The sequence below is a fragment of the Symsagittifera roscoffensis genome, chromosome 6 (assembly GCF_963678635.1).
Source record: "Symsagittifera roscoffensis chromosome 6, txSymRosc1.1, whole genome shotgun sequence".
Taxonomy (NCBI): domain Eukaryota; kingdom Metazoa; phylum Xenacoelomorpha; order Acoela; family Convolutidae; genus Symsagittifera; species Symsagittifera roscoffensis.
In genome coordinates, this window is record NC_087067.1 from 46,639,361 (window position 1) to 46,664,020 (window position 24,660).

The 24,660-nt window shown below is 35.2% G+C and overlaps 1 protein-coding gene across 4 annotated transcripts in view; it reads right to left on the reverse strand.

Annotated features, from left to right (window-relative positions):
- LOC134848357 (uncharacterized) overlaps nucleotides 1–24,660 on the reverse strand; it is a 117,573-nt gene that overhangs the window by 25,445 nt on the left and 67,468 nt on the right. For 3 of the 4 annotated variants that reach the window (XM_063865765.1, XM_063865764.1, XM_063865763.1), the window contains exons 9-15: nucleotides 16,055–16,197; nucleotides 14,915–15,013; nucleotides 12,361–12,515; nucleotides 5,456–5,561; nucleotides 2,346–2,433; nucleotides 1,760–1,876; nucleotides 1,158–1,544 (exon numbers count right to left, since the gene is read on the reverse strand). In XM_063865765.1, coding sequence (XP_063721835.1) covers nucleotides 1,158–1,544; nucleotides 1,760–1,876; nucleotides 2,346–2,433; nucleotides 5,456–5,561; nucleotides 12,361–12,515; nucleotides 14,915–15,013; nucleotides 16,055–16,197 — 1,095 coding nt within the window. The remainder of the gene's footprint in view (nucleotides 1–1,157; nucleotides 1,545–1,759; nucleotides 1,877–2,345; nucleotides 2,434–5,455; nucleotides 5,562–12,360; nucleotides 12,516–14,914; nucleotides 15,014–16,054; nucleotides 16,198–24,660) is intronic. The other variant, XM_063865766.1, reaches the window with a different exon arrangement.

The following is a 24,660-nucleotide window of genomic DNA, read 5'->3' on the forward strand; positions in this document are numbered from 1 at the left end:
AAGTTAAAAAGAAATCAAAAGTCAAGTCAAACCGCAAAAAAAAATCTAAATTGAGCGCGAAAAAATTTCAAGAATTTTGAACTCTGCCGTTGCGTTCGACATCTTCACAACGTTCATCGACTTTTAAAATATTATTTCATCTTAAATAGTTTTAGCATGAACAAGAAGGTTGTTGCAAAGTACAATATTCGTAAGCAATTGCTACACGATTTACGAAAAAAAATTGACCTGGGGTTTTAGGTGAAACATCTGGGGTACTATCTAAAGAACCCTTCAGAGATCCCATAGCTGCTTTGAGGTAGCTTTTTTGATCGAGCAGTCTTCTAATTATCTTTAAAATTATGGGCCTTATCGCAAAAACAAATGCAATTGTTGACTTCACCTTATTGAGCAAAATATCTTTGAGCAAAGAGATTAATTTATGTTTCTACCATTCAAATTTTGGGGAATAATTAAAAATTTTAGCGCAGTACGGATATCTTCCCACCCATTCATTGTTTAAATATAACATTTACAATTAGATTCGAAATTGTCGAACTAAACAAGTTCAAAATATGTGAGCCTTCCTGTGACCTGCAATAAAGAAGTAAAATTATATTTTATGTAGAGAAAAACTGTGAAACAGACAGCAATAAACACCAATTGAGCATTTGAAACCTGGACGCTATGCTTTTCAGTAAAACTCATTTAGAAGCGAATTCAGAGTCCTCGACACCTAAAAGACCTCTATGGTCTTTTTTCGAGGTATCCATTTACGGCAGGAACATTTCAAAACTACGTTGAGAAGAGAAATTATCTAAGAAAGCATTTACCCGACATAACAAGGACAAAATACACGAAAATCTAACAAGAGTATACCTTTTTATGCACTGAGGCCTTTGATTATACGGTAAATGTAACATGATGTGTTTCGAGCATCGAATAAGTTGTCAAAATGAACTATCGTTAACCAATTTTGTATCAGTAAAGGTCACAATTAGAAGGCAATTTTGACCAATTATCTTGACGACCGAGAAATAAAAACTAGGAAGATTTAGCTAGAATGTCCAACAACTATGATCTAAACTGATACAGCATCCAAAATTTTCATCTGAAAGTGATCCAATAACTATCATAACCGTTTATAACGGAGAGCTATTTTTACAACTACTTTTTACCGATTCGTTAAACTCGGACAATTTGGCATTCAGATGGCGCTTTTTCACCATTTCTGACGCAACAGTGAAGGGCCTGGTTGGGCGTTGAGCATAAAACGTGCTATCGAGCAGCCTTGAAACGGCCATAGACAACTCTTGTTCCCAGCACACGCTATTCTGATTGCATTGCCTCAAAGAAACTCCAGCGTCAAAATCAAATTTCGATTTTCTCCATTGAAGAAGCGACGTTTGGAGAGCCTTGGGGGGACCTTTTGTTCGAGAATAAAACGTCAAGGCTCGCAAATCTTTAGCAGACTGCAACCTTCGCAAACTTTTAGTCTTTTCCTCGTTTGTGTCGATGTCTTTCACGTGTTCTTCTTTTATACTAGGGCTGAGGCTTACCGATTTCTAAAGCCGCCGCCATAAAATTATTTACATTTAGACTCAACCGCATTCATTTTATACAAAAAAAGACAGCAATTATTGTCAACTGAGAATTTGACATTAGCTAAACTGCTGCATAATTTGCCAATCAGACGCCAAAAAAGTACAAACCATTGATTGAGACAACTAATCATTGAACGGGATATAGACATCTAATTATAGAGAAAATCGCTTCTTACCTTTTTCGAATTAGCGGCAACTTTTGTCCATTCTTCAGTCAATGGTGAAGAAGCCAATAGCTCTTTCTGTCTTGTGAATCGGACTCCATTTGGCATATTTCCATGCGACCAAGAACCCTACACAAAAGCGCCATCGTAAGCTGAGCTGCTGTTTTAACGCAATTATCAAAACAGTTGAGCACCAAAAGACAAATCAACCGTATTGGAAAGGGTACATTTATATTCCCCTGCTGTTCAAATTCAATTACACCTTTCCAATTGACATAAATTAATTTCAATCGAATCCCTTTTCACCTGTTATCTCAAAGCTCCGAGTGCTACATGTTCCGAACACTTGTTGCTCAAAAAAATGCAGCAGGAAAAAACATGTCGTTCATATTAGCAATTCTAACTTAGATTTCATGAAAAAAGACTAACTTTAAAAAAATTATTCGGTTGACCGGTCTTCTCCAAAATGACAGCCGGGAAATAGGAATTTGCAAACCAGATTGAAAGGAGGTGGGTTGGAATTTAATCAAGTAGTATTGCATTTGCATCATGCAAAAGGGAGAAAATAATTCCTTACTAATTGGCCCCACCCACCCACCTTTCCTCTTTTCCTCGCACCGTCCTTTATCTTTTTCTTCTCTGTCCCCAGAAACTCTTTCTCTGAGCCACTGTCTGAATCGTCAGTGCTAAATTCAAAAAAAATGTGATAGCCAACAAGCTTCTCAATTTGTCCTATAAAAATGACCGACAATTAAAAGTGCATACTTTTTGGTGCTTTTGCAGAAAAGAAGAATAACGAAAATGATAATGTATACTATCCCCTGAGTGAAATTATATCAATTGAACTATATCCAACCATAAAAAAAACATATTTGGAGTGAAAAACGCCTGATGCCACAAAACCGGAATCAATAACCTGGAAATATATTTTTCAAGATAAAAAACGCATATCATCTCTCTTATTATTTTTACTGTTCCGACTTTCGAAGAAAACAGAATATTTAGGCATGTGGCGTTTTTTTTATTCAGTGAATTTACAACTTTTGTTTTTGACGGAAATTTTGTATATCATCTGAAAGTCATTGTTGTCGGAAGCTCAAAGGTAAAAAAAATCGCAATGCGATCATTTTTTGTTAAATTATGGGGGTCTAAAAATTGGGGGTCTAATTTGGGATAACGAAGCGCTGCACATTGCGTTCTTACAACACTTGTGAGTGACAAATTACTTTATTCCAAACTAAATTCATTTCAGTCATTTGGTATTTTAGTTAGGATACGATGTGGTGGTATAGTGTGGTGGTACAAAACAAATAAAACTTTTTTCGACTAATTTATCAATTTTTAAACCAGAAAACAATTCAGGTCTCTGCTCTAAAACACGAGCAGTCAAGTTCTATTAAATAAGCGATGAGCATCTAAAAACGACGATTTATATTGCCATTTAAACTTTTACGTATGTCTAGTTCACTGATCATTTAAATTTTGCCATTCAAATAGCCATGCATAGCAAAAATGAATACAAACTATTGTTCCGACTTTCAAAGAAAACGGAATTTTTATACTTGGGGTTACTCAGTCAACTTTTGGCGATCGAAATAGTTTTTAACAAAAAAATTTATACCCGTAAAAAATCGATTCGCTGAAATTAAATGTACAAATATATTTTACCTCCTATCATTTTTTGCAAAGTTCCGTGAGTTTGAAAATTGCCCATTTGGCTGTCCTCTAGCCTAATTTATGCGCTCTTTGAAGATTTTATTCAGAATGTGGAAAACATAACCCGAATTATTTATGCGTGGGAAACTTTCCCGCATAACAAAATCCTTCCAAACTTAATTGAGACTAGCTAATCGGTCGTACTTATTTCGTACAACTCAAAATTTTAAAATTAATCATTGATATTAAACAAAATTTAGTTTTTCAATATTTTATTTTCCCAAAAACTATTTGATATGGACTAAGGGGCAGTCGGAACATTCAGGGCTTTGCCCTAATATACAAGCAGTCTTTTTCAAGTTTAACTTAATGTACTGATCATGTTAACCTTTGCAATTGAAATCGTTAGACTCTATATGTAGATAACAAAAAATGGACTGGAAATATATAAAGTAATTTAAACTATCGGAACTTTTGGAACACATCGGTAATATGGGACATAAACATTTTCTAATGTCCGATCCTAAAGAAAAATTAGACTCAATTTGAACCAACGTATTGAATTGCTTTGTTTAATAAAGGCATTCTCTTTTACAAAGTCTCATTTGTGATAAAATTCTTACCTTAATTGCAAGCTTTAATTCTATGATCAAAACCCAAATTAATTGATGAAAAACAAATAAGTTAATTAAAATGAAAAGTACTGGGGCTTAAAAGCGGGTCTTAAGATTTTTCCAATAGTCGACATCGACCGAATATTAGACTCATATTGAAGTAGTACCATTTTAGATTGCATTAATTGTTCCGACTTTCGAAGAAAATGGAATATTTATGCTCGGTGTGGTTTTTTTTATTCAGTCAATTTTCGCCGATCGAAATAGCAGTTTTCTACAAACAAATTTTTATACCCCACTAAAGATATCGACTTCTTGAGTTTAAATGTAAAAGATATTTTACCTCCGATTATTTTTTGTAAAGTTCTGGGGGTTTGAAAATTGCCAAATTTGCCATGTTCTGGACTAAATTATGCGCGCTTTGAAACATTTATTCATATTGCTGAGAGCGTAACGCGAATTATTTATGCATGGTAAATTATCCTGCACAACAAAATCGTTCCAAATGGAATTGAGGCTAGCTAATCAGATTGGTCGTATTTATTTCGTACGACTCAATATTTCACACTTTGATATTGCCCAAAATTTAAAATTTTTCCCCAAAAAACTATTCGATATGAATTAGGAGAAAGTGCGAACATTCAGGGCTTTGCCCTGATATACGAGCAGTCTTGTTTTGTTTAATTAAGGTAATTGTCTCATTTGTGATATTTTTTTACCCTAATTGCAAGCTTATTTAAAAGTTTATTATAAGTCCATAAAATTGAAGACATCAAAAAATGTCACAACACTTCAATGTGGTACAACAAATATCACGTGATAATCTCAAGTATTTCGGCTAAAAAGTAGATGGCATCTGAAATGATGTATATCTTTTGTAGAAGCGAAGTTTGAAAAAAAACCCACGATTGCTAACTACAATAACCGGTGATGGATTACCATTTGACATTTAGAAAAAAGACTGTTGATCACTCTCCTCGCAAAAAAGGCACTCTAAATTATCACCAGGGGCATCTTCACTACAGCGGAACTGTAATTAAAAAAATTTGAAGACCAAATATGGCGCTTAAAAATCTATGAGACCAATAAACATTGCACTAAAACAATCAAAATTTCAAAAATAAGCCCAGAAGAAGGCGCATTTAAATAGATTGCAATGCAGAAAGTTAAATTTACTTTTCCCGCTCGCTAATACATAGTTTAAGAAAATCCATTTAGGAAATTCGTAAGACAAATCAGCACCTAATTGACTAATTCCCTCCTTCCCCTTTTGTTAGAATTACAATATACTGTTAAACTCTTTTCATATTCTGTGCTCAATCTTGTTTCAGCTTGTTACAGAGTATTTACCAAATATTAATTCTTTTTTAATACATATTTTTAAGCGCAACTTTAAAAGGACAAAAAATGGGAACATTGAAAATAGACTCATTCTCACTCTGAGTCATGACTGCTATCCTGGTTTTGAGATTTCATCGAATCCAGCAGTTTGAAGCACTCCTTGAGACTCCTCGATTTCGACAGTTGTCCCGATATTTCTTCCACTAAAAACAAAAAAATCTAATCCAACTAATAACATAATACAACAATCATTGTTCAGACTTTTTTCGAAGAAAAAGACGGAATATTTGTGCTCGGGTGTTTTTTCTCCTGACAAATTTCGACTTTTTAACTTTTTGACGGATTTTTTTTAAATATCATTGTTGTCCTGCGCTCAAACTTGAGAAAATATATTTCACCTGTGATTATTTTTGATTAAGTTATGGGGGTTTACAGATAGCCAATTTGGCAAATTTGGGTCAATTAACGCACGATCTATTTCATGCTATTAACGCGTAAGCGGAGATTTAATCCGTTTTGGAAATCGTTCCAAATAGGATTGCTATTTGGTCTATTTAATTTATTGATATATGCAAAATATAGAACTTTTTTGAAATTAATATATATGTTAGATTGCAGTCGGAACATTCATGTCTTTGCTCTGCTCTGATATTAGAAGTCTTGTTTTTTACGTAGTTATCAGTCTTTTTTGAATAGCTCTTCTATTTACTTCAATTTAATATCTTTTGGTACCATTCATGTATTTGCAGTTTCCGTAATTGAAATTCAAATGACCGATAGATATCAATTTTTGATAAAACTTTGCTCCGCAAGTGTGAATTTTAAGTAACAGCATTAGCAGCCAACGCAGACAAATTAGTAGAATTATAATCTTCATAAGTCTACAAAATTTCTCCTGATTTCGTACGCATGTTCACAGTTTTGAAATAAGAAAAAATGTCCCCAAAGGAAAGCAACAAGGGAAACAACCAACATACGATCATGAAGGTGGCCAGTCAATTAGCAGAATGGTCTAAGAGCAGAAAGGGTCCAAGAGCAGAAAAATAGAAAAATATCAACTTTCATAAGCTAATCGGTAAATTAATTATCAGAAAGGTCAATAATACCAAGCAATGAACATTTTATACATAGTTTGAGCAATACAATCAAGAATTTTAAAAAAAGTTTAATCAAAAACCTTAACGAAGTTAGTCAATTTATGCATAAATTACTCGTTTTCTTGGTATTTTTTGAAGATTCTAATTATTGTTTTATCAATTAGCCCGTATAAACCAATATAAGTCAATATTTTTCTGTTTTTCTGCTCTTTGACCCATTCTGCACTTGGACCATTTTGCTTATTGCTCCGCCTCCGATCATGAAGAACCGCTGCTGTGCCCCAAGTAATGATATACATGTAGTTTTTTAACTATTTTTCTGGAGTGGACAATGTTGCATCACCCTCAAGCAACGAGCACATCCGACCTTTCGATTGAGAGGCGGAGACGTAACCAGCTCATTGCCGCTCCCCTGCCAGCCATTTTATTATTATTTTTCAAGTGAAAGGACAATCTTAATTCCAATTTAGTACAATCTTAAATCAAAACATGGGCGGCTTTAAGGGGGGGTTTCTGTTGGAAGACCCCCTCAGGGATTCGACCCTCTCACCAACCAAAAGGCGATCATCCATTTCAGACCGACCAATCCTAAAATTTTTATAAAATGTTTTCTTATATACTAATTTTGAAGGGGAGCCCGCGCTGAAAAAAAACCTATTTTCTTAGTCAACAGCTTTTTTTACCTGTTTTTTTTTTAAAATTGCCTGGGCCTATTTAGTGTTCTGGGAGTGCTCGGAAAATCAATTTGTCAATCTTTTTTTTAGGCCGACCAAATTGATTTTCCGAGCACTACCAGAACAAAATTTTAAACATTTTTAATCCGCCTGCCCCTCAGAAAAGTCTAGATCTACCCCTGGATCAAAATGTGAGACTTGATAAAATAAGGTATCACTTGAAACTCGTAGCTTAGGCCAGTAGTTGCAGTGTTTTGCGTTGCAGCCGTTTATGCTTGAATGAACCTGCAAAATCGCTACGTAAAGCCACGAGAAGATCCGACTCGGATCTTCTCGTGGCTTTACGTAGCGATTTTGCAAGTTCATTCAAGCATAAACGGCTGCATCCGACGTGCTGTGTAAAAATCTGTCCGACTATTGAGATTTCAATAGCTGGTTTGAAGCAAATCATCATCCGTGCTCATTAATTGAGGCAGCTATTTCCACCACAAAAAATTACAAAAACTTTCATAGTGATGTAGAAAGCTGACATCCGCAAAGAGCTGAACAGATCCAAAATTGGCGCTTTTTCATGAGAATAAGCTAACAGTTGAATTACTTTCGATAGCGGTTACATAATTAGCAGACAAAGCAATGAAGTGCATTGGGTTATCACCAGTAAAATTATATTATGTATAAGACGACATTAACTAGGATGTTACATTTATATCTATCTATATATATGCATCAAAGTTTATCGATCCGTGCCGGATGACATTTACCCTCACAATTTAGATTTGTATTGTTTTATTTAGATTTGCGCGTTCCAAGGTAAGATATTGGTTATGTTTCAAGCTAATAAATCAAGGAAACAAAAGGTATTGCCTACTTCAATCTCATCTTGCTAAAAACATGTGAAAAAAAAGGTTTGTTTTTGGTTCTTGTCCGACTTTAAAGCAAATTCTTTTTCGTGCTTAGCTAAATTTTCATCTATTTTTCCATAATTTTTTTATTCAGAAACCTTTCATTGCCAAGGGAGCGCTAAATGAAGCTTCCACAAATAATTTATTTGTTAGTAAAATCAATGTTTCTTTGACTGAATGAACAATTTTTCTTGATTTAAAAAAAGTTTTTGACACACTGGATTACTAGATTCTTTTTCATAAGTTGTTAGAAATGTATAGTGTCAGTGTTAAAAAATTACTTTGGTTTAAAAGTTACTTGAAGCACCGCAAACCGTATTTGCCGACAACACAAACATCACTTGACTCTAAGCTGCTAGGTTGAGAGCTTCAATCAAGACATAGAAGCTACAAATAACTGGTTAATTTTGATTAAATTATCTCTAAATATGGACAAAACGGTACAAATTAGTGTATCTCTTAACAGTGCTTCCAACCAGCAATTGTTTACTAATAGCATACCTTTAAAAACTGAAAAAAATGCAAATATCTTGGTATTTATGTTAATGCTAATTTATCATTTTTCACACATTAATTGCATACGATCTAAGCTAAGAAAACAATGTGGCATTGTTCCGTAAACGCGTCATTACGTTCCGAAAACTGTTATGATTGAAAAATACTGCTCTGATAAAGCCCATTTTGCAATATGGAATATTGGTGTATGGTTGCACTTCCTACAAAAAATCTTTTACCCTTTTTTTATCCAGAAGAAAATTATTCGATTGATTTTTTTCAAAAGACAACATGAAAGCTTTCGACAAAGTTTTAATGACAAATTTTTCACAGCTCACGAGCTGCATAAGTTTAAACTCCTCAAATTTGTCTTGCGATCAATACCAGGACTACACTCTAAAACTTTTTTAAATTAGATTTTGGTATTTGATAAACCGTCGTATATGACCAGAAGGTCAACTTTTAATTTAATGAAAACTCATAATCTCAAAAGCAAAACTCAAAGAGCTTCAATTAGTTAAAGAGGAGCTAAGCTCTATAATAAACTTAAGCAAAACTCCTTATTTCCAAAAATTTCTGATCAAGTTTCCAATTCAGGTATTAAACGCTTTGCCCACGAAATTCCTGATTTGATTATATTAAGCAATGAAGAGCTGATCAAATTTATTTTTTGTTGACCCTTTTTTTAGATGCAAAGATAATACCGGAGAATGACAGATGTGGAAAGCCTGCATAATTCAAGTTTTTAAATATAATTGTGTATGGTTTTCGTTGTGTTTTCGGCGTTTTGAAAAACACACTTGGGCTTGTTCGCTGGTTACTGCCTCATGGGCTCAGTTAGGTGTCTACTGACCGTTTAGCCCTCAATCAAAATTGCTGATAGAGGGGCTTCAAGGGATGGGAGACAGTTAGTAGAAGCAATAACCGTAAAGTGAACAAGTTCAAGTTTTGTTTTTTATACTGAATAGGGGTGCCTTCGACTAGCGAGTCTCAGAAATTATGAGTAATGAATTTGAACTCTTTTCTTAACTAATTTGGTTTTATAGCGTCTAATATTGAACCATCATATTAAATATTGATGCAGAGCTTAGATCTTATGTCATTAACCTGTCTAGATAATGCCATAAATACTTTTTTCCAATAGTTTCTTTTATGTTTTCAGATTTATATATTTTTCCTTTTCTTTGAAGATCTCATATTTCATTTGATTAAACGGGCAGTGCTCCGTAACCCAATTGGATTCGCTCACTGTCCCCTCACTGTTTCTGGTGCTTCATGTTTAAATTCTCGTTATATGCATATTTACCATAAACAAAGAGAAATAAATTCTTTCTTTCTTTCTTTCTTACTTTTTCTATAACGAATACTACTGGAACGCGTTACTTGCCGAAATGCGTGCAAAACACGAAACTGATTTGCACCTCAGCACAAATTTCAATCCAATTTTGATTTTAAAAATTTTTATGGACTAAAGGTCCCACAACATGTTTTTTTTCGATTGAACCTCTGAATTAACGCAACTTTTGGGGAAAAAAATTCCAATAACGATCAAAATTTCAAAAAATTGCATGATTTCTAACGCCATCGTTTTATTCTATAAATATGGCGCAGCAAGGAAGTCCTAAAGATCTGTTATTTGTAGTGAACCTTTAATCTCAGAATTGGCGAGGTGGTTTTCAAAAAAAACCACTTGATTAAAATTGGCAGGTTTTCGAGAAAAGAGAAACCCAGCTAATAGACAGTTGGAAACGAGTCAATGAACGCAAGCAAACAAAAAAATTGCTTCCTTTATGAGAAAAACTTAACTTTCGAAATTCGAAGAAAAAAACAGATGCCTTTTAATTTCTTTGAATTTCTTATACAATTAATGATGTTTTTTTTTAGATAAAACTAACCCATTTGAGAAAACTGGATCAATAAGTAAATTTTAGTTCACTGGGATATCTGAAAATTTCAATCCACTTTCGAAACTAGAATCCGACCACATTTTTTGCAGCCTTTACACTTTTGCTGTTCGATAGTGATAGTGGAAAGTGCCTTCCTTTCAACAAAGGAAATGAACTGAAATTACAAAGAAATCAAAAATCAACCGCGAAAAGTAAATTTGAGACAGAACAAATTCTAGAACAATTCCTTTAAAAAAACAGAAAAATATCGCACGCTCTATAAGATTCTGAACTATACTCATCGACTTCGAATAAAATTTGCAACGAGTCTGAAAAATACTTATCTTAGTTCAAATAAAGTCTATAATGCAAGTTAATGCTAGCAAAAGCTTCAACAAATTTCGACAAAATATTGCAATTTGCAGAAACATCAACTTCAAAGTCATATGATACACTTAAACTTTATTCAGATCAAAACATCATTTTTGATACATCCTTTTTGACGAATAAAAGGTTCAAGTCAAAACTTTGGATTTTAAACCAGATCTATGCGTGGCGTTTTTCTTATCAGATGGTTTTTTTCTTGAGAACTTTCTTAATGCAAAAAAACTGAGTAAATATTTTTTTTATTCTTTCCTAGAAATATGTTGAAAATAAATAATGAAATATCGAAGTACAAACTGTAAAGTGGACAACAGTCTAATTGTCCTATCCCCTCCAAGTCTCGTCTGTTATTTTTGAAGAAATTTTGAAATTACTTTTACTTTGAAATTTTTACTTTGAAATTACTTAGAGGAACAAAACTCTTTCTCTTCAATCTCAAGCAATTGAAGCCATTTTTAAAAGACCGTAAATCCGACGGATGGATTTAGGGAGGGGGGGGGAATGCTTTCCTTAGGGATTTGACCCCCTGCCGACCCAAAGGGTCCCCCTTGTTACTATTTTGAGATATCAATTTTGGCCGACGGACCCTAAAAACTTTCTTTGGCGCCAATATTTACTAATTTTGAAAGGGAAGCGCGCGCGGAAACAACGTGATTTTTTGGTCAAAATTTCCAAAAAAAGCTTAAAAACGCCTTTATGGCCTGTTTTTTCACCATTTTACCTGCGGTGCAGAAAATTTGGGCCAAAATAGTGTCATTTTAGTGCTTTGGGAGAGCCCGGAAAATCTGTTTGACCGACAAAAAAAGTAGGAAGAGGTCAACAGTGGGCTAGACTTGAGAAGACTGGTTTTTTAATAAGATTGTGCGTGTTTTCTATGACATTGATTAGAATTGTCTTTTGATTGTGGTCAAATTGATAAGTAAAACAAGTTAAGGCCAAAAGCCAGAAAATAAAAAGGAAAACTTGGACAGTGTCAGTAAGTGTACAATATCTTTGAAATACAATATTTGTTACTTTGAAATTACTTAGAGGAACAAAACTCTTTCTCATCAATCTCATGCAATTGAAGCCATTTTTAAAAGACCGTAAATCCGACGGGTGGATTTAGGGGGGGGGGGGGCGAATGCTTTCCTTAGGGATTTGACTTCCTGCCGACTCAAAGGGTCCCCCTTGTTACTATTTTGAGATATCAATTTGGGCCGACGGACCCTAAAAACTTTCTTTGGCGCCAATATTTACTAATTTTGAAAGGGAAGCGCGCGCGGAAACAACGTGATTTTTTGGTCAAAATTTCCAAAAAGTGCTTAAAAACGCCTTTATGGCCTGTTTTTTCACAATTTTACCTGCGGTGCAGAAAATTTGGGCCAAAATAGTGTCATTTTAGTGCTTTGGGAGAGCCCGGAAAATCAATTTGATCGACAAAAGAAAGGTCAAAATTTATTTGAAAATCCGCCCCCCTCGAGAAACTCATAGATCCACCCCTGCTCTTAACAGTTGTCTCGTTTGCCGAAAAACCTCAAATTTGTTTTCTTCAGACAATTGAACAATATTTCAGCGGACATACATTTCTGTTTGCGTTTGGCCAGTTCCTTTTCTGACGTAGAATCGTCTGCTCTACTGTTGTTAGCTTGATCTCCCGCCGCAGTCTTCTTCGGGAGGTCCAAAATGAACTGGCGGGTAACAGCACGAGTCAGCTCCAAAATGTACCTCGACTCGGCACTGGAAACAACCAAACAAACACTACAGTATCCAAAAATTTAATTTAGAATTCAAAATATAAACTATTTCGCACTAAACTATTCAAAGCAAATCCTTTTTTTTTTTCAAATTAAAGAGATCGTTTGCGCATTCTTGTATGTTTGTATTTATCTAAAAGGGAACATACACCTGTACAAAAATAAAAGTAGAAGGTTTCCATGCTTCATGCAAAATACTGACATGTTTTTCTTTGAAAAAGCTCCAACTTTCGAATAACACAAATAAGTGCTCGTCGAATTTCAAGAAAAAATTATGATTTACACTTTTTAGATAAAAACACTTGAGATGAAAGAACATAAGATAACTTTTGCATTCCGCTAGGAAATCTAAAAACTTAAATCTATTTTGGAAACTACAGAGCTGATTTAAATCATCCGAAACCAACGCATAAATTTTTAAAGGCATTTTTCTCAAATTCGGTGGAATTTAGGCGAAAAATGATCGACAAAACTTGCTTAGAACTTCAGCGAAATTAAAACAGTGCAATTTTTTCTTGCAAAATTTGGGCCAAAATTCGGTCGTTATTTACGCTTTTTAATCAATCAAAAATTACGACAAAACTTCCGGATCAATTGCTGACAAACTTATACCAATGTGAGACCAATAACATTCAAAAACGAGTATAACCTCCAAAAATTTGTTATGAACGTTTTGAAATGAACGTTTCGAACCTCTTGAACAATTTATGATTGGCGCTTTTCAGATAACATTATCCCAACTGCAGAAGACTGGATCAAACGAAAAGGTTTTATTCCGCAGGAAATCTATATATTAAATTCCACTTCCGAAACTATAAATTGTTCGTTTTCGTTTTTTTTGCTCCATTTCGTATTTGGAGAAGGCTATTTACTTACCTTTCAGCAAATGAATTCAAAAGTGCATATATACCTAAGTGCAGTTATTAGAGCATATTAAGACTTCTTCTTGAAAAAAAAATCACTAAGACCTATATAAGAGTCTTCACTAAAACTTCACTACATTTAAAAATGGTATTTTGCATAGTAAAAATGACGCTTGTTGAATATTTAACGAAAATAAGTTATTTGTACAAAAATTCACCCCCTTTTAATTGTTGACACCCCAAACAAAGACACCCCCTTTTAATTGTTGTTGGGATACACGAGAGACGCAGTATGATATTATGTTTCCATTGAGTTTGTTAGCTATTGAGCCGTTAGCTTTGTCGTAATTTTTTATTAATTTGAAAAAGAAACATAGGATTTGGACTAAAATTTTTGAAGCCATTTTAAAAGACCATAGAGTGTCTTTTAAAGACCCGAAAAAACTTGTTCTCTTAAGCACGGGTGGATTTAGGGAGGGGGGCGAATGCTTCCCTTAGGGATTTGACCCCCTGCCGACCCAAAGGGTCCCCCTTGTTAATATTTTGTGAAATCCATTTTGGCCGACGGACCCTCAAAACTTTCTTTGAAATCGGAGAGTACACTCCGTTTTAATTGTTGTTGGGATACATGAGAGACGCAGTATGATATTATGTTTTCATTGAGTTATGTTTTCAAAATTCGGAGAATACACCCCTTTTTAATTGATGTTGGAATACATGAGAGACGCAGTATGATATTATGTTTTCATTGAGTTTGTTAGCTATTGAGCCGTTAGCTTTGTCGTAATTTTTTTTAAATTTGAAAATGGGCTGATTTGGGCTAAAATTTTTGTCCCGAATTTTCCACTATATTTATTCTGCTGAAAATTCTTGGCCCAAATCCTGTGTTTTTTTAAATTAATCACAAATTACGATAAAAAACTAACGGCTCAATTGCTAACAAAATCAATGAAAAAAAATATCATAGTCAATATTTTAACTCAACCCATTACGAGAAAAAAGCCTTTTGAATGACAAGCTTTAAGTGTTGTGTCTGCATAATATAAATCAAATCAGCGCTGTACAAAATCGACCACGATTTTATGGGCCTTTTCTATTATGCTAATCGATAATGGAGTTTTGACTTTGCTGTTAGATAGTGGAGTTTGCTTTCGTTTTAACAAAGGAAATGAACTGAACTTAAAAAAAATCAAAAGTCAAACTGCGAAAACTTCCTGGAAATAATCAGCACGACCTTTAAATGAAAATCTTAGTGACGCCATGAAGTTCTTCCAGATGCTCCTTATTGAGTTCTCCAAACATTTCCATTTTCTTATTAAAACGCAAAATTTTTGCTCCTCGTTGACGTCGAGCTTTTAAGGTCTTCCTTATTGCACAAAGCGAAAATAAAGCTTCAAGCTTTCACAGAAACAAAAGTTACTTCGAAAATCAATAATCAATTGATTCGAATCGAAATCTCCATATAATGAACCTTGATTGGGGTTGTACGATTAAATCGGTATAGAATAGAAAAGCTTACTGTTCATCTTCGAGAGCGCGAGAATAATCGAGCAGAGCTTCGGTCAGTGTTTTCCCAATAGCCTTAAAGTCATTGGAATTGAAGTGACGATTGGCTCCACTGAAACAAGTACATCTACCTTATTTATCTCAAGTATCTAATTCTAAAATCGATTTCTGAATTTTTGGGAAAGTTCTTTTGTTTCACTGCTTATTTCTTGACAAATCCTGGAATGGCGTGAACAGATACGGAGAACTGTTGTCTCGTTTAGCTCAAAATTACTTTAAGGGTATTTTAAATATTCCGGTTCTTATACTTTTTTTTTACAAAGTTCAGATTTTTGTTATTGTTGTTCTTTTTTGAAGTCAATCAAGCTCATTTTCTCGAGTTATTTGAAAATGGGCGGTTCAAGGTGTATACCGATTTCATATTCCAGACTCGGTCAGCAAAAAAGAATGCAGGTAAATACTACCAATGTTAGTTGAAAAACTGCAATCAGCTCACACATTTTATAGTTCAACAGAGACATCATTGCCGCCGACTTATTATAGAATCTGAATTCTAGAATCTGACTCAAAATTACCATCGTTTCCTCCATCTTCATGAAATTCAGCCAAAAGAAAATCAATTTTCTGGACCTTGAAAAAGAACCTTGCTCTGTTCAAATGTCAGCATTATTAGTACCACTGGAGAAGGAGGGAAGGTTTCTATAAGTTGTTCAAAGCATAGACATTTTCTGGGCTGTGATTAGTTTGAAAAAGATTCCATTTAGATAGTGATAGTTCTCTTTAATCGACGCGTCCTCCCTTGAATGCGAGCTTTCAATTAACATGGTGAACCATCATGAATATTAATCATTGCAATCAGGCTTGAACAATCAACTTTCTAGCAACTACAAGAGGCAATCACATTTCAGGATTTTACACTACACTATCACTTTATGCTATTCGGGAAGGACCGCCCAAACTTGCATTAGCCAATCAGAATTCAGGAAGTTTGAAATAATATAGTGAAAATGAGCCAATTTTTGAAAAATTAAAAACTTGGATTTTGTGTTGAAAAAAATGTCATTCTGGCTTTCTGCCATAAGAAAATGCCCAGTCAGCGGGGTCAAATTACAAGTAAGGGAGAGGTTTGTTGCTATTGTATATTTTAAGAGACCTGAGGGTCGTCCCACAGAAGGTGGCCTCCATGGTATATGCATTCGGGATATTGTACTGACGGAACACCACCACTCTTCCAGTGCTCTCCTTGCTCTTCTTTATATTAAACTTGCAGTACTTGAAACTGAATTTGTCACTCGCCTGAAATAAACAAAATCAACACTATCTCATCTTTCCCACATACTCGTCACACTTGACAAAAACAGACATCCTCGCTATGATGAAACATCCCAACGGGACGTCACAACTGCTTTTAAATGCCAAAAGAATCAGTGTAAGCTTAAGGAAACCGATGAACAAATAAATCTTATCTGATTATTTCGTAACTTTTGATTGACTACCGATTTCAAGTTCCCGTGACTTTTCTGATGATTCAATCTTGACATTTGTTTGATAGAAACTTAATTACCGCCTACCATAATTGGGATAATTGATTATATTACAGAAAGAACTCTGTCAGGTTATGGTACCCAGATTTTCTCTGCGCTACAATTCTGAAGAAACAATGAGGAAGGGCAATTTCATAAGGAGGAGCCCACTGGATCTAGGGATAGTAGGAAGAGGTCAACAGTGGGCTAGACTTGAGAAGACTGGTTTTTTAATAAGATTGTGCGTGTTTTCTATGACGTTGATTAGAATTGTCTTTTGATTGTGGTCAAATTGATAAGTAAAACAAGTTAAGGCTAAAAGCCAGAAAATAAAAAAAGGAAAATGAAAACTTGGACAGTGTCAGTAAATGTTTGTGTACAATATCATGATTTAAAATTTTGAGTAGTAAATTTGTATGCTTGCGTCCCCTTATTTTTGTTGCCTTTCTAGGTAAACACTAACAATTGCTCGATCCGATTGTAACGAATCAAAAAGTTTAGAAGTAAAGTAGACAGTCTGCAAATCTCAACCCCCACGAAAAAAATCTGTTGCTTAATTGAAGTTTTCAGAGAAGGGTTAAGTTTTGAACTGGTGCATTTAGTACTATTGTGGCGCGCAAATGAGCTCCCGAGAGGTAAATACTTCGGTAAAGAGGAGGGTTTTGTGATTTTCCTCGAAAAGTTTGAAGCACGCATGTATCTTATTACTTTATATAAGGTGTTGACAGGAGACGCTCAAGCAGCAACTTTGCAACGGCAGCGAGAAGAAACACTTCCGAGGATTCTCAGCGACGAGATGCTGAAGAAGGGGGAAGTTGTTCTCACAGATAAGAAGTAAACGATATGGTGTGAGCTTGCTTAGTGTTTAGACCGTAGGTCTGTTTTGTTTTAGCGGTCGCGTGGAGTGATGACCCCAAAAGCCTGGAAGGCTCTCTGTGATCGCTTCAAAGGCTTTGAGCGACCGAGACTTCATAACTTGATGGAGCAATAAACTTCAGTTAGAATGGGTTCGCGGCAGTCTGTCATAGTCAGTCTACATAGCAAGGTTAGAAGAGTTACAGGCAAACCTAGTTGAAGTGCTGGAGCCAAAAAAGAGCAGATGCTTATTTCGATCTTGCTGAAATGGGTAATAAAATAGTTCAAAAGAGAAAAGACCAAAAGATGATCTTAGAAGTGATTTGATTCATTTTGAAACCGACACGAGGAGTGCCGATAAAAGCAAAAATGAGGAAGGGAAGTGCTTAACAGCAGAAGTCAGGGGGTTGGGGGAACCAAGTGTTTTAGATGTAAAATTGGCCATGAGAAGAAAGATTGTAAGGGAAAACGAGATGTATCAGAAGTGAAGTGTCAAAGGTTTGGTGAGTTGTACCAAAATTTTTCAAATGTCCTTAAAATTAGAAGGGGAACCCCAATCATGAGCAGCAATGTGAGAATGATTGAAACGCCAGGCGTTTCTGAACCCAGCCTGCAAAAGAGAAAGCAGCATTGATTGAAGAATCTCTAGAATCGGAACAAGAGTTCTCTATGTCGGGGATGAAACGGTGGAGATGAACTACTCATTGTAGCAACTCCATGTTGCGTGAGAAAATACTGATTACCAGTTTGACGGAGGAAATATGGGTGTACGAATTTGATCAAACAAAACTGAAACACTTATAGGAGGCATTGGTATGGGCAAAATTTAGTGTTGCTGTCAAAAGGTCGAACAAGGGCAATGGCATTAGAGCGAGCTCGCTATACATCAGACTTAGAACGATACCTAATTTCGATTCCCCACTCGGCAAGCGCAAACTCGGAAACGCATTTTTGAGAAGAAATTTCAATTTGGGATTAAAAATTCGGATTTTTCCACTGGAACAAGTGGGAACCTTATTTTTGTGGAAACTGCGAGGCAATTTTCTCGAAGATGAAAGCTTGGCAGTTAAGCTCAATCTGTGACATGAAATATTAAACACGACAACTGGTCAGGCCTGAGAAAACTTAATTCTAAATTAGAGGAATAGAAACCGTTGATGAAAATGCTGGTGTCTGTGAGAGGTCGGAGTTAAAAAGAAGCACGCGAAAAGCGGCCACTAGAGTAGTTGCTACCATTACCATAGCTTGGGAGGGAAACGCTAGTTTGTCCATTAAGCTCACAGTTAAGGTCCAATAAGCTCCAACTCTGTTGATGGACATGAGCGAGCTCTTGGGTTCGTTGTCAAATAGTCCTTTTGCATTAGATGCAAGTGTATTCGATCAAATTTCACGTGACGCTCTTGAAAAAAAAATCATGAAGTTTGACACGAATATCAGACAACTTGATACCTTAGAGAGCGATTGTGCCAAAGAGTTTCTCAGTGCGAATTCCAAGAAATGGCGTAGGAATAAAAGCATAAGAAAGGAGCTCTCACTCCAGATGGGAAGACAAAAATGAGCGAACCTCGGTAAAAGTTTGCAGCATGGCTAGATGTAAGATACATCGAGCAGGGATGGACAACGCGTGTTGGCCATGACCCGTGAACTATGCTTTGTTTGTGAAGAACCAGTCTCCATTTAACTATAGAAAAACCCTAAACGAGATGATGTATGGGGAGAAACCTGACCTGATTATTTTTGAGTATGTCAAAACTATAGCTTGTACGCAAGAACAGCGGGGATAAGTTTCATCTGACCTCAAAATTTGTTGTGTTTCTTGGTTTTGCTGATTCAGTTAAGACTTATTTGATAAGGATCGAACAGAACAGGTCTGAAGAATTCAGTTGTCTACGTAAGATCAGCAAAATTTGACGACAAGCACTTTCCTTTTCAAGAGCGAAGAGCTACAGAAAAAGGTTCGACAGAAATGCCAGAGGGCGTGATGTGAGGCAAAAGGGTATTTGCAGGTTGAAGGAAGAGATTTTTTTTGCAACCTAATTCGAATTGGCCGATTGCGCATGTGTCGAGTATCAGGTCTATGCTTGCTTTTGCCGCTCAGTATATTATGAAACCAAGACAATTCGACACTCTTACTGCATATCTAAATGCGGGTATCCAGGAGGAGAAAAGCATAAAACAAGCTGAAGGCATCATGCAGGTTGATGAAATGACCTGTTCTGTAAGCTTGAAACCAGCTTATATGGTTTGAAACAGCCGAGTAGGAACTGGTACATGCCCTTGAGGTAAACTCCGATGGAAATTGGGTTTAACGCATGCGTACATGAGTTTGCTTGAGTGTCGTGTAGCTAAGTCTTTGGGGTTAGCATAGGTACGGGTAGATGACACTGTTTATTGGTAGGAATGGCATCAAATTTACAAAATGGCTAGTGCTAGAAAAGAAACCAGTTTTGATGTGTGGCGTCAGATGTTGAATGATTTTTGAAAATGAGTATTGAATTGAATGACAATGAGGTGAGTTTAAGCCAAGAGAAAAATTTAAAAATCTGTTAAAAAAGTTCAACATGACTGATTGCAAGAGAGCTCATACTCCAATGAGTCTTGACGCAAAACTTTTGATGGAACATCAACTGGGAGAGCAGCTGAAAGAAAATCAAAACAAACCAACGTGGTTTAGTTGGCAATCTTAACTTTTTGACAGTTTATACTAGATCAGGTATCTCGTTTGCAGCACCTCGTTTGAGTAGTTTTCTTCAAAAAGCAACTCACGAAAATTGCATTGCTGCAAAACACGTCCGAAGGTATCTTCAAGGTACAAAAGCAATGAAACCGAATTAGAGGAAAAAGGACACTGGTACCAAATTCTCAGACGCTGATTAGACTTGTAACCTTAACAACCCAAGGAGTGTTCCAGTGAATTTAGCTTGAAATTGAACAAGGCTAGTTAAAAAGTCGAAACTTTCCGAAAAAAAACCACCCCGAGCACAAATATTCTGTTACTTTCGTATCGAAAGTCGGAACAATGACAATTCTTATTGCAATAGCTATTCAAATAAAATCCAAAGGGTTGCGAAATCGACAGCAGAAGTTAACGATTAGGTAGCAGCAAGACAGCTTTAGCATATATCTATATTGTTATCAGAGTAAATATTTTTCCGTCTGAGTGCATGTGGACAATCAAGCCTGTATTGCACTGACCAAACAGACAACTCACCACAATAAGACTACGCATAACTCTCTTAAGACACACTGTTTGCCTGATTTATCTAAAAAGATGGAGATAAGGCTCGAGTACTTGTCTTCTGATAAGCTTACAGCAGATTTGATGACTAGGACCTTTTGAGTGTGAAGAACCGCAGATTTGAGGTAATAATGTTGAAGAAGTTATAGAAAAGAGGGAGTATTGACATCTGATTTCAAGCTCCCGTGAATTTTATGATAATTCATTAATGTCATTTGTTTGATAGAGTCTAATTACCACCTAAACTGGAACCAACATAATTTGGTTAATTGAATATATTAAAGAAAGATCTCTTACATCTTTCAAACTTCAAAATGTAACCAGCAGCCAAAAACATTACATGAGGACAGCAAATGTCAAAATGTGAAAATTATGGTGAAGATACTTTCAGCAACGCTTTGATTTCTTCGTTTATGATAAAAACTTAATAAAAAAAGCGAAAGGTGGAAAATATATGTAGCAAGTTTTCGTTTAGATGTACCGATCGCGACAACATAGTTCGAATCATAAAATGAAGTTCCTTCTGTTTTAATTCTAACAGAACTTTAAGTATCAGTCACGGACAAATTAGCATGAAAACATCTACAATAAATTAATTTAAGTTTTATAGTAACAAAAAAGAGTCGCAAGCCTTGTCTAATTGCCTTGTGATAAATTAGACAAGGCTTGCGACCCTTTTTTGTTACTAAGCAGCATCATCATTCAGGAAATGAAGACTTAAACTTCAGTTCCTCACAATTTTTGGATAAACTACTACACCTAGTGATCGTCTCACTCCGTGGTGTTAGTGCATCAATAGGTTGCTCTAGCTTAGTCAAAAATGATTTCTTGTTTCTGGGAAAAAATCATGTCAGAAATGTTAACAAAACATCGTTTAAAATCCATTATAAGTCAGCTTTTAAATAGTATCAATTAGAGACAACAAACGTAATCTCACTTCAACCCCGCTTTGAAGAGACCAAACAAACTTGGTGTCAATTAAAACCGAAGTTATATGCGTTCTATATCGCGAGCAGCGCATGTTCGGCTCCGACCAAGATTGATTCAATATTGGGCTAAATGTCAACAGAGTCTTGAGGCAAATCAACGTTCAGATTAGAATAAAATAAAAACAAACACGCTCAGCTGAACAATTTTCACAGTTAATTTTATTGACACTCAAATAAAACAAACCTGAGTTCAAAATAACATCTTCAAAGTTCTGTATTTTTAGCATAGCTCCAAGCTCCAAAAGTATTGTTATTTAAATTTATCGAATTACACAGGGTGAAAAAATTGACTCTCATTTGGCAAATTCTTTGATCAAACTGTTCACTGCTGAGATCTGGCATGTTCAGACGAATACCGGCGAGAAGGGAGAGCTTTAAATTATATTCCTTTGAGGAGCTTTGACTTGTAACTTGCCCCTTTAATAGTCAGGTTGAATGAATAGCACACACAAATCAGACACTACCAGGGGTTCAACTGGTAGATTAAATTTTTATTTCGACCCTCTGCAAGTCCCAAAGCTAGTAATCTTTGAACAAGAAAGGCTCGGTCAAGTTAATTTCCACCGCCAAATTGGGTTTTATCTCAATTGACAAGTGACATTAAAATTGGTCCGCCTCAAGCTTTAAGTTGAAGTATGGTTCAACTAAAAATACTCCCATTTCAAATGCTTAGCTATCTAAAGAAAGTCTTACTAATTGTTCACATAAAGCTCAAATTAACAGTAAAAGTTTCAAATATCACCGACATTTTCCCCAAAATTGGTTTCAGGAGTTTAAGGCGTTTCAAGAGAGCGCGGCTTTAAAAATTTCAACAAAATTTTCGACATGTTATTAAAAATCCGCATCCACCTTCTCTGGAAAATCCTACTTTTGCCCCCTGAAGATCGATAAAATTCAACTGACTTTTTCAAGATCAAGCGGCTAAAATTTTAACTCAAAAAAGAATATCACTTCTTTGCTGCCTTTTTGTTCCGACAAAACAGCTGCCTTTTTGTTCTGACCTTCGAAGAAAGCGGCGGAATTTTTACGCTGGAATTTGTTTTTTTTTCTCCAGATAAAATTCGATTTTGTAACTAGCCATCTTTGACCGGATTTTCCAGTCAGATGAAAGCTATTGGTCTACTGTGCTCAAATTTGGAAAAATATTTTACATGTGATCATTTTTTGTTAAGTTGTGAGGGTTTGATTATTGCCAGTTTGATCAATTTGAGATAACTTAAACGCGGTATAGTTCCTGTTATTAACGCGTTTGCGGCAATTTAATCTGGTTCAAAAAACCTTCCAATTTGATTCAAGCATATTATCTGCTGTAACTAATACGTTTTATATGCTTAATACTTATCTTTGAACTTCAAGTAGCGTGTGGAAGAAATTATTTTTAAAAAGCTAAAATTAAAAAAAACATCTTATATGTCATCATTTGTTTATGTTTAAACTAGTCTATATTTTAATGATTCTTTTTAATATTTTTTTAATTTTTATTTTTTTGCTGCAACAATTTTTGAAAAATCAATAATTTCGAAGATAGTGAGGAATACATATGCTCGGGTGGTTTTTTAAAATTCAAATCACCCTTAAAAAACTCTGGGCCCGTACAAAACTCAAGAGGATTGATCTCTTGACCTGCTTGCGGCTAGCCGAGTGTGCACACCACTTTAGTAACCTGCCACGAGAATGAATTTCTACACTGCTCGTTTTATAATTTATACGCGTGCCGAATTATCCCGCACTACAAAATCGTTCCAAATTGATTTGAGGCAGGTAATTGGTTTTATTAACTGCAACCATACATCACTCAACCATAAAGAACTCAAATTGCAACATTTAATTTTCATATTGCCAGCTTAAAATTCATAGTTCTGCCAATATTTAATTTAACAAAAACTAATTTACCAATTAAGGGGCAGTCGGAACGTTCAGGGCTGTGTCCTGATACGAACAGATTTAAACGCGGTATAGTTCCTGTTATTAACGCGTTTGCGGCAATTTAATCTGGTTCAAAAAACCTTCCAATTTGATTCAAGCATATTATCTGCTGTAACTAATACGGTTTATATGCTTAATATTTATCTTTGAACTTCAAGTAGCGTGTGGAAGAAATTATTTTTAAAAAGCTAAAATTAAAAAAAAAACATCTTATATGTCATCATTTGTTTATGTTTAAACTAGTCTATATTTTAATGATTCTTTTTAATATTTTTTTAATTTTTATTTTTTTGCTGCAACAATTTTTGAAAAATCAATAATTTCGAAGATAGTGAGGAATACATATGCTCGGGTGGTTTTTTAAAATTCAAATCACCCTTAAAAAACTCTGGGCCCGTACAAAACTCAAGAGGATTGATCTCTTGACCTGCTTGCGGCTAGCCGAGTGTGCACACCACTTTAGTAACCTGCCACGAGAATGAATTTCTCAACTGCTCGTTTTATAATTTATACGCGTGCCGAATTATCCCGCACTACAAAATCGTTCCAAATTGATTTGAGGCAGGTAATTGGTTTTATTAACTGCAACCATTCATCACTCAACCATAAAGAACTCAAATTGCAACATTTAATTTTCATATTGCCAGCTTAAAATTCATAGTTCTGCCAATATTTAATTTAACAAAAACTAATTTACCAATTAAGGGGCAGTCGGAACGTTCAGGGCTGTGTCCTGATACGAACAGTACTGTTATTTTTTATAATTATTTAGCTTGTTTTTTATATGTAGATGTATCAATTCTTGTACTTTTTCAGCTTTAAACATAGCCAACTAACAGTTGGAAAAGAGTAATGAACGCAATTTTTGATGGACACTTTTTTGCTAAAGTTAACCCAAATTGAGAAAACTGGATCAATAGGTAAAACTTTTATTTTGCTGGGAAATCTGATAAGTAAATTCCATTTTCGAAATTAGAAGTCGATCACGTTTTTCGTGACCTTTACAATTTTGTTGTTCGATAGTGGAGTTTGCCTTCCTTTTAACAATAAAAATACACTGAACTTAAAAAATCACAAGTCAAACCGCGAAAAATCAAAATTGAGCGTGAACAAATTTTAAGACTTTTTCCTGAAAAAAAACATCAACACCTATATAAGAGTACTCACTACGTTCATTACTCTTGAAAATTCACATAAAATTTAAGCTACTCTCGCAAACACACCCAAC